This window comes from Colossoma macropomum, unplaced genomic scaffold, assembly GCF_904425465.1.
Source record: "Colossoma macropomum unplaced genomic scaffold, Colossoma_macropomum, whole genome shotgun sequence".
NCBI lineage: Eukaryota > Metazoa > Chordata > Actinopteri > Characiformes > Serrasalmidae > Colossoma > Colossoma macropomum.
The window spans coordinates 36,609,051-36,618,782 of NW_023494802.1; the positions used below are offsets into that span (position 1 = coordinate 36,609,051).

The 9,732-nt window shown below is 38.6% G+C and overlaps 1 protein-coding gene across 5 annotated transcripts; it reads left to right on the plus strand.

Moving 5' to 3' along the window:
* Window positions 1-295: 295 nt before the first annotated feature.
* LOC118823034 lies at window positions 296-9,732 on the plus strand. 5 transcript variants are annotated; one of them, XM_036592403.1, is made up of 15 exons: window positions 296-380; window positions 528-665; window positions 817-1,415; window positions 2,163-3,314; window positions 4,007-4,185; window positions 4,296-4,389; window positions 4,690-4,925; window positions 5,073-5,187; window positions 5,546-5,663; window positions 6,505-6,596; window positions 7,245-7,365; window positions 7,567-7,667; window positions 7,921-8,092; window positions 8,186-8,359; window positions 9,314-9,731. In XM_036592403.1, exons 4-12 carry the CDS (start codon window positions 3,237-3,239, stop codon window positions 7,620-7,622), a joined length of 1,089 nt encoding a protein of 362 aa, XP_036448296.1. In that variant the 5' UTR covers window positions 296-380; window positions 528-665; window positions 817-1,415; window positions 2,163-3,236; the 3' UTR covers window positions 7,623-7,667; window positions 7,921-8,092; window positions 8,186-8,359; window positions 9,314-9,731. The 5 variants fall into 5 exon arrangements, with proteins under 5 accessions (XP_036448296.1, XP_036448299.1, XP_036448295.1 ...); XM_036592406.1 differs by having other exon boundaries at window positions 7,643-7,667; window positions 7,921-8,359; window positions 9,314-9,732; XM_036592402.1 differs by having other exon boundaries at window positions 7,921-8,359.

The following is a 9,732-nucleotide window of genomic DNA, read 5'->3' on the forward strand; positions in this document are numbered from 1 at the left end:
GCTTATATCAAGCTTTTCAGTCCTACACTGAAATGCGTAGTCATACAGCTTAACATGAACCATTTAAGGCAACCCATAAATTAAACATGGCTAGTTAACTCACTTCAGCTAAAACAACAGTCAAGCTAGAAAACGAGCACAGCTATAATATATTTTAACTTGGCCTGTTTTCTTCAAACACCATTTAAAACATCAAGTAAAATGCTCAAGTCAAGTATTTTTCTTTGTTTTAATAAAATATCACATTATGAATGGCATTTTGTGTTTAACAAATTAATTATCTTTGAATTTAGTAGCAATGTCTTCAAGTGACTGCCAGAAAGCTAAAAGACTGGCTTGAAGAGGGAAGATTGCTGGCCAACGATCTTGCAAGCCAACTGGTAAGTTAATGGTCACCAACTTAATTTCCCACATGTAGAAGGTTTTACTAACGGGTCTTCCCCAAGTTTTACATTACCTGTTGTTGGTGGATTTCCACATAGCTTAGGCATTGTTTTGACAAAATATTGTACAATTTTTTTTTTTAGCCACTGAACAAAAAAAAAAGAGAAAATCTGGCATCAGTGTGTGGTGGAGGGAAAGAGACCTGAATGGGAGCCTTATTCCCCAACATTTCAACAAGTCTCGCTCTGTCTCTCGTCAGGACAGTTGGACTCATTCATTCTGTGAGTCTGCAGTGATTGATGGTTATCAATGTCATGTGTCCTGACATACTTAAGCATTTGTGATATAGTAACCAAGACATACACTGATTGGCCATAACATTCAAACCAATGAAGTAAGGTGAAGTGAATATTATTAATTATCTCATTACAGTGGCACGTCAGGGGGGGATATACTAGGCAGCAAGTGAAGCTGTTGAGTTGGAAGCCAAAAAAATGAGCAGGCATAAGGATCTGAGCCACTTTGACAAGGGCCAAATTGTGATGGCTAGACGACTGGTCCACAGCATCTGCAAAACAACAGGTGGACCAGAGACAGGGTCATGGGCGCCCATGGCTCAGTCATACTTGTGGGAGTGAAGGATAGCCTGTCTGGTCCAATCAAACAGAAGAGCTACTGTAGCACAAATAACTGAAAAAGTTAATGATGGGCATGTCTTGTGTAGTCCACGCCTTGAAGGGTCAGAGCTGTTTTGGCAGTATGAGGCGGACCTACACAATATTAGGCAGGTGGTTTTAGTGATATGGCTGAATATTCTATAGGCCTAGTTACTTGAAAATCAGCAGGCAACTGATGACATGATTTTCACTGTTATTTTTACTAGTGGTAGGTAACAAAGAGTTGATTGTTGTCTTATTATTATTATTATTATTATTATTAATCTTCACCAGCAAGCACACAGCAATCAAATGAGCCAGCTGGTGACTCACTTGAATCACGGCATGATGAGTCTGAAGAAATATTGTGTCTCGGTAAGTCATTCCATTTCTGGTTCATTCCACACTAACTCACCCATGGTCATGTCTGGTCATGTCTTGAAAAGATTCAAGCAAATACTTAGGTTTAATTATTGTACCTGTGCATGATGCCAAACTGCTATTTTTTAATTTTTTTTTTTTTTAGTTTTTTGTTTGTTTGTTTGTTTGTTTAGAATATCACAACTTTGGTTCCTTCATGGGCATAGACTTCACCTTGTTTTTTGGCAACATCCCAAAATACCTTTAGAACATTAGAACATCTTTCAGACATGGAACTTGTCCACATGCAAGTCATGACAATATTGCCTGTTTTCCTGTAATTTAGACAGCACTGCTTATGTTTCCATAGTTGGATAATCTCCAACTACCCTTTCTACAGGACTCAATTAATTTATCTATATCTGTCTGTCTTTGTGTTCATTTTCAGGCACCTTCATTACTTTGAACAGTCTTTTTGCTTTTCTGTTTTTATTTTAACACACATCTTGCTATTCACTGATCACTGTTGTTACTGCCAACACTTGCTGTGTATGTGCAACATTGTCAGTTGTTTTCTATTTTTTATCCTTTCTCTAGTTATAGATAACTTTTAACATACAACTACTGATCACCTTTCTTTTTACTGTGAGTTAAGTCAGTACTTTACATAGTTTGTGTTGATGTGTGCACTTTTGATTATACAGGCTGCTTTTTTCAATTCTTCTGAATTAAATGGGCATAATTTTTTTTCTTAATTTTCAGATGCACGTCTTAAACAATTAAGACAAACATTGGATGCTGTTCCTGCTCCTCCAGTGGAGACCCCACTTCGGTCTTGGGCCCAGCGTCAGTGCGCGTATGAGGAACAAATGAAAGCTGCTCTGCCTCTACTCTTGAAGTGGAAATTGGAAGGAGAACAAGTGATCCGTCGCACCTGCCAAAAGTGTGGTACTGGTGAAGCTGTGATCCGATGTTTAGAATGCGTTCCATTTGAGTGATCTGTGCTCAAATTGTGACAGTGACTCCCACAGATGGAATGTGTTTCACAACAGGAGCACCATAATCAACGGCTTCTTTGAAGCAATCTCCCATACGACGTCTGTTGAGTTCAGCACTGCAAGTGGCCAGAACAAACTTGGTGAAAAAGGTAAAATAATTTCTTGCCCCTTTTTAATGCACCACGATATCCGTTGTGGTACTAGAACCAAGTATTTAAACAGGCTAAACCTCAAGGCCAATAGGAAAACATTAAAATAATCTGAACATTAGTGGACAAAACTTGTGCAAGTTCCAGCCACTGCAACAGAAAGACAATGACTGCTGTTTTTATGTCGCATATTTCATCATACTCAGTATTTTTTTCCTAATGCAGTGTGTCTGCTTCTAATCGCGCCACCAAAAAACATTTGCACATGTTCCATAGATGTCTGCATCTCAGCAGGGAAGCAGGTTGTGCTAGTGACTATCAATGGTATGTACCTGGCACCACCCCCTCCTTTAATGGGGTTTTAAGGACTTTCATCTTATGTTTCACTAGGATACAATAAAGTATCACAATAAAGTGTGATTAATGTTTCACTTCACTGAAGTTCAATATCTTAGCCTTGCACTGTTTCACCATCCCAACGCTCCAAAATATTCAGCATTGTTTTAAATTGTTCTCTGCAGTTGTTCTGTGTTTTTAAACTTAGGACGATACCGTCTGTTTCTGACAGTTATTAGCTGTCCATCCTGCCAACAAAAGTGGACTCCAGAAGTGAAAGACTTGCTGGCATATCGTTATTGGCCAGCTGCCAAACAATCTACACCTTTGATGTTTTCACAACATTCTTTGAAATGAAAGTGACGGCTCCAGCACTATCTCGCCAAGCCTTTGTGAGAAGGCTAGAGCATCGATCACATCAATCAGGGAGGGTAAGTAAACTGAATGGGAGCAGCAGGGGGACACTAGTTTTTCAAAATTTCTGCATAACTGACTTGTTAAGATGCGCACAAAATTGTTCAAAATGGTTTGGTGTGAAACTTAGTATGTCATAATTTTTCACAGCGGTTGTGATAGGAAACAGATGTCTGAAACTTTTAATTCCTCCAAAGCTACTTTACAGAAAGTTATTAAATGAAATTGTTATGAATAGTCTGCCTGATATCTGGAAAAATGTTTTACAGCAGTTTTGTCCAAAGAGGTTTTCGCCAAAGAACAAATACTCTGGGCTGAGAGGTTCATGTTGTAAGACTAGATAGCACCAAAAGAGCACTCTTGTGCAACGCTGACCACCAAGTACATGATCAAGTCATGGGCAGAACCATTGTTGTACTGTTGTACATAACACATAGAAATTCAGAAGACACGTGCGGATCACTGGTCATTTTGCATAGTAAATTAAATGGCCCTGGTTCCTGGTTCATATTACCACCACTGTAAAGAAATCTGAGTTAGTAAGTATCTCTACAGTGCAGCATTTCACATGAGACCACTTTAAATTGCTCAGATTACTCAATTTAAATCTCAGTGTTGAATTATCCAGATAGTTATTTGAAAAATTGCACAGTTATCAGCATTTAATATTCCACTTGTTTAAAACAAGAATTTCTTTGTACTGTAATAGGCAGGTGCCATCTGTGGGGACACATTTCAGAAAAGCTTTCTGGAACTCCAGTATTGTATGTTTGAGGAGCAGAAGCTTTGTCAAGTGGAGCACTTTGTGTGTCCAGCTTGTACCCCTCACATGCTAGCTGTCTCTGTAGATGGTAATAGAAAGCATTACCGCTTCAAGAAGTCCAAACGGTAAGTGAAATAGTACATTAGTATAATGTGCAATGCATGTCACATTTCTTGTTGCCTTGTCAGTTTGTGATCGATCCGATTGATTTTGAACATAAAACATTGTTTAAAAGCACTGATGAACCATCCATGTTTGAGGGTATCTTCCTCGCTAGGGATGATGATGTGTCAAGCTTTGTTAACCTCATCAGAAGTCACTTGAAAGGCGTGAGTACAGGCAGTTATTTTGTATCATTTTTCCTGTGTAATTACTTTTATATTGATTATTTTAAATATATGTGATATGTAAATTTATATTCTTCATTGATTTGGTTGAGGTAGCATGGTTATTGATTTAAAAAAAATGCTGTAATTGTATTTTATATATATATATATATCTCTTGTACTTTTTCTGTCCAATATGTGACCACATTTTTTAACAGTTTTATCTTTTGTCTTTACTGACATGCATTTTCTATTTTAGTGCCACTTTTCTAAAGAAATCCTTTTACCTACTTATATTTTCAGAGGCCTGGTGAAGGAGTCTGTGGAACATCAACATTTACAGCTGGCAGGGAGACATCCTCAAAATCCAGTGCTAAGTTAGATGAAGAGGGTCTGGAAATAGCTGTATGCAGGCATGGCTGTTTATTGCGTGGACTGAACCACTACCGTGGGGAAATCTTCACATACCCCATGTACCTACAAAACGAGGTGGCACAGATATCAAATGTGTCATTCTTTTGTATGGATGTCACATGCAGGTACTTTGTCTTCACTTCATGTAGTGCACACATATTCAAGCCTTTCTTCAAATCCATGGGTATATGTCTTATACTCCTCAGCAGTCTTCTATAACTATTTAAGGTCCATTTCTGTATATAAATTTTGTGAGGTTATTTTTCTTCTAGATATTGGCCATATTTGAAGAAGGTGGCTGAGAATCTGCCTGAGTTTAAAGGGCTGACAGAGATGAAGCCATTTCTTTCTGTCATGCATGCCAAAGCGCACAATGGAAAATGTGAGGTAGTTTCTTTGAAGTAACTGTACTTGCTGTTTGTCTACAGTGTTTTGCATGACAGTGACATGAGAACTATTGGCTGCAATGTTTTTTCTTCAAAAGCTTTGTCAGGACACAATTTAATTCAGTTATATTTAATGTAATATTTGAATAGCTTAAATGACTGTACTGTTTTTAGCAATTTGTCGGTTTGCTCCAACCCAATTTAGTTTTTGCTGTTAGAATGACTAATTCCAGTATTTGGTAGTGCAATATACCACAGCCTACATGTAGTGGAATTGTTGTGTGTGTATGAGGAAAAATAATAAGTTAGGAGAAACCCATTATCACTCCTGACGAAATGTGATATGTGCTTTGCTGCAGGTAAGATGGGGAGGTAGGAGCCAAGAGGGAGCAGGAAACACCATTGGTGAAGAAGTTGAACAGGTCAACAGTTTTCTGTCACGTGGAGCATTGACCACCAAGTACATGACCAAGTCAGGTGGGACTGAGCATTCAAATGAAACAAGGAGGAGAGCGGTGCGCAACCTCACACTTTTTATTTTAAAATATTTTTTTAATGATTTGAACAAGATTAATAAATTATTTGTATAAACAATCTACACAGCTACAAATGAAAATAATGTCAGCCACCTCTTCAGGAGGTATAATGCATGTTCAGATAGTTTAAAGTCTATGTTTAGATGATTCTGAAGTCTACAGAAACTTTGTGCCTGACAATTTAGCGTCTAGTTTAATCAGGTGATCAGGTGGAAATTCGTGTTGGAGCTAGACAATGACACAAAACACATAGCCAAGACAACAAAGGATTTTAACAGGAGGAAAAGTGGAAATTCAGACATTCAAAGCTATTATAAATATATAATATATATAATTGAGATCAGGGAATAAAACCTGAAATTCCAATTAATTGTCTCATTTGATCTTTTTATCTCAAATCTGAATGTATGCAGTGTATAGCAAAAACAGTTGGCCTTACTGTTCCAATACTTGAAGAGGAGACTGTAAGTGGAGTAACAGTCACTTAAAAAGCTAATAAATTGATGATCTAGTAGTTCTTTGTATTGTTAGCTAATACACTAAAAGTGAAATACTTAATGGCAAATGTGGAGTTGTTATTTCTCATTATTTCCCTTGGGTACTTTAGTTACTTGCATTACAAATGTCTCTCTAATTGTTGTCAGAATTTGTAGATGTTGGAATGGGAGTACAAGAGGATATAATATTGTACACTAAATTAGGTTGTGCCCCTACTCTCCCCTATATGAATATGAATAAACTTTGTCCAATTCTAATACGCTTTCTGTTTCCCTTCCCTCTAGTTAGAGCTGATATGATAACTCTGCAGTCAATTGCTTGGAATAAGAGAAAGGAAGAGAACCTCCACAAGGCACTAGCCCAGAGATTTTCCAAAGTAAGTATACACTGATCAGGCATAACATTATGCCTCCTCGTTTCTACGCTCATTGTCCATTTTGTCAGCTCCACTTACTATATAGGTGCACTTTGTAGTTCTACAGTTACAGACTGTAGTCCATCTGTTTCTCTGCATGCTTTCTTAGCCCCCTTTTACCCTGTTCTTGAGTGGTCAGGACTCCAGCAGCACTGCTGTGTCTGATCCACTCAGACCAGCGCAACACACACTAACACACCACCACCACGTCAGTGTTACTGCAGTGCTGAAAACGATCCACCACCCAAATTGTACCTGCTCTGTGAGGGTCCATGGGGGTCCTGACCACTCAAGAACAGGGTAAAAGGGGGCTAAGAAAGCATGCAGAGAAACAGATGGACTACAGTCTGTAACTGTAGAACTACAAAGTGCACCTATATAGTAAGTGGAGCTGATAAAATGGACAATGAGCGTAGAAATAAGGAGGTGGTCGTGTTATGCCTGATCGATGTACATACACTGTGTGTGTGTGTCATTTGTGCCGTTTATGTGTGTGTGTATGTATGTGTATGTATGTGTGTATGTATATATATATATATATTATTTTTCTCTATATTCCAATAAAATTTATTACTGTGGTGACTTTGTTTTGTTAATTTCCCACCTAAAAAGGCAGTACAAAGGGCAGCAGAGGAAGCGGCCAGCCTGAAAGCTCTCAGGGAACAACTTAACCTCTCTCTGGAAACTCCGAATCAGTGGGTGTCCGATGTCAGGCAGTGGGCATCTACAGGTGAAAGATGTTTTACACACACCACGCGCACACACACACACTTTTATATATATATATATAATGATAACAATAATATCTATATATATATTTTTTCCCCTTTTTTCCCAACTGTGCATTGTATTCTTAGTATAAAAGCAGGATGCATCTTTTTCTACACATTGTGGTTTACCATTTGTATAACCAATTTTTTACTGTCTAAAGCTGTACTTCAGCACCAAAGAGCCTCAAGGACTTGCAGAGTGAAATTAATGATGTGATCTGTGTTCTTCTGCACAAGAAGCAGGACCTTTATCGACAGAATGGTATGCATGCTACAAAAAGCTGTTCCTTCTTTACTGCAGAAGGTGGATTGGATTATTGTGGCAAAAACTGTATTCAGTACTAACCTGCATGTACAATGTTAAACTAAGTGTTTGGCTTTCTTCCTTCATTTGTCTACCACATGTTTTCTTTTTGATTATGTTCTCTGGAAAATGACAAACCTTTTTTAGGTTAATTAATTTTATTATTTCAAGTTTTGCCGAAACCATGCCTGCCCCCTCTCAAACTTTACAGATAGCAGTCGGATTAGGAAGTCCAAAAGAAGGAGACTGGGAGAGCTTAGGGCAGACTGAAGACACTCTCGCACAATACAACACCATGGTAGCTGATGAGGACAAGATTGATGTGGAGGCAGCTTGCAGCTTATCTGAGGCCTTTATCCTACCTTGGGAATCAAATGGAGATGGTCCGCAACATCTCATCATTCATTTGTTCATGCTTTCCAGTTATTTGCTTTTGTCAGTCCACTTAGTGTTCTTTCTCTTTCCTTCGTAAAAAGGGGCCTTGAGAACAAAAAGAAAAGTCTTCGATCAGGTGATGCTGGTGAAGCGTTTAGAAGAGGAACAGTCCATCCTAGTCAAAGAGATGTCACAACATTGCACTTACCTTAACAAGGCAGTGGTGATGGTTCAGGAACTAGCTGCACGGGCTTTAGAGGTCACAAGCAACAGTGGTATGCATTCTTTTTTTTTCCTCTCTGTGGTTGAAAATTAAATTTCTGATAAACATACATGCATACAAATGATCTTAATTGTAAGATTGGGCACAAAGTTATAGGACTTTAGCTGTAATGTCATATATTTTTTCCTTTGTGACCGAACTGCTTACAGTCTAGCATAAAGCAGACAGTGGCAACTGATGTAACAGTACCAATACTGTCATTGTTGTGCGTGTATGTAATGTGAGAGTGAAACTGTTGATTTTTGTAGGTGTTTAAAAAGTTTTCACAGATCTCTAGATGTCAGTTAACTACTGTGATGTTTGAACAGTTCATTCATTATTTATTTATCAGTTAGTTTGGCCACGCAAGCTGATTGGTTGGGAAGCGTTCTAACCGTGCTTATATTTCAACATAACATCACGGCTTTTTCACACTGTATCACTCCGCCAAGATGCCGTTGCTAAGCAACGACTTTGCTAGGAGACGCTTAAGCCATTTGAACGTTTTTACTTCTTACTTTGCCACAAACAGAAAACGGACACTTCTAAGATCTCATTTGATCGACAGACGATTTGGTCAGACTCTGAAGATGAGACGACGCTAAATTCCCAAACTGTCATCACCACTGAGCAGCTTTTCAGTCGGCAGCTGTGACAGAAGAACAGCTGAACAACCTGGAATCAGCCAGAAATGAACCCAATACCATTCGCCAAACGTGTAGTCTGATCTTCAGAGTCTGACCAAATCGGACTGAGCCATAAAATGCTGCAATAAAAAACAAAAGTTTGCTCAGTGGTGATGACAGTTTGGGAATGTAGTGTAAGGAGCTGGAGAACAACCTGCTGGCTGTGCAGCGAGTGAGCGGAGCTCGCTACTGTGACACAGCCACAAACTGTGCAGACTGTTCCACTGACTGGTTACAATAAACTTTCTAATTTTTTATTTCACTCATTCATTTTTACACAGCGTTATCAAATCATCTGACAGAAGAAGCTATCCTTGGATTTCAAAGTGTTCTCTTGCGCAGACTCCACCATTTACAGTTGCAGCAAATGGATGTGAGAAGGACCTATAGCCTGATAGCAGAAAAGAACCCCAAAGTCAACCTAACATTTCTGAAGGACACAGACCAAGCGGACGATGAGGAGGGATACAGCAGCCCAGATCTGTCAGATGAAGAAATCTTGTAACATATCTGCTTACGCATCTGTCTGATTAATCGATCGTCTGATGTTCTGTGCCAAGTATTGCTCAGTGTTTAGATAATTCAGTAATACCTTCTAAATAAGTTCTAAACATGCAGGATTGATTAGATAAACTAGGTATTACAACCCCATTTCCAAAAATGTTGGGACGCTATGCAAAATGTAAATAAAAACAAAATG

What these genes read in the sequence shown, in the direction of transcription:
- LOC118823034 (XM_036592402.1), top strand. Translation starts at nt 3,237, where the DNA reads ATGAAAGTGACGGCTCCAGCACTATCTCGCCAAGCCTTTGTGAGAAGG. An exon ending in TCAGAAGTCACTTGAAAGGC is followed by an intron (nt 4,390 to 4,689) that starts GTGAGTACAGGC and finishes TTATATTTTCAG; the next exon opens with AGGCCTGGTGAAGGAGTCTG. An exon ending in CAAGTACATGACCAAGTCAG is followed by an intron (nt 5,664 to 6,504) that starts GTGGGACTGAGC and finishes CCTTCCCTCTAG; the next exon opens with TTAGAGCTGATATGATAACT.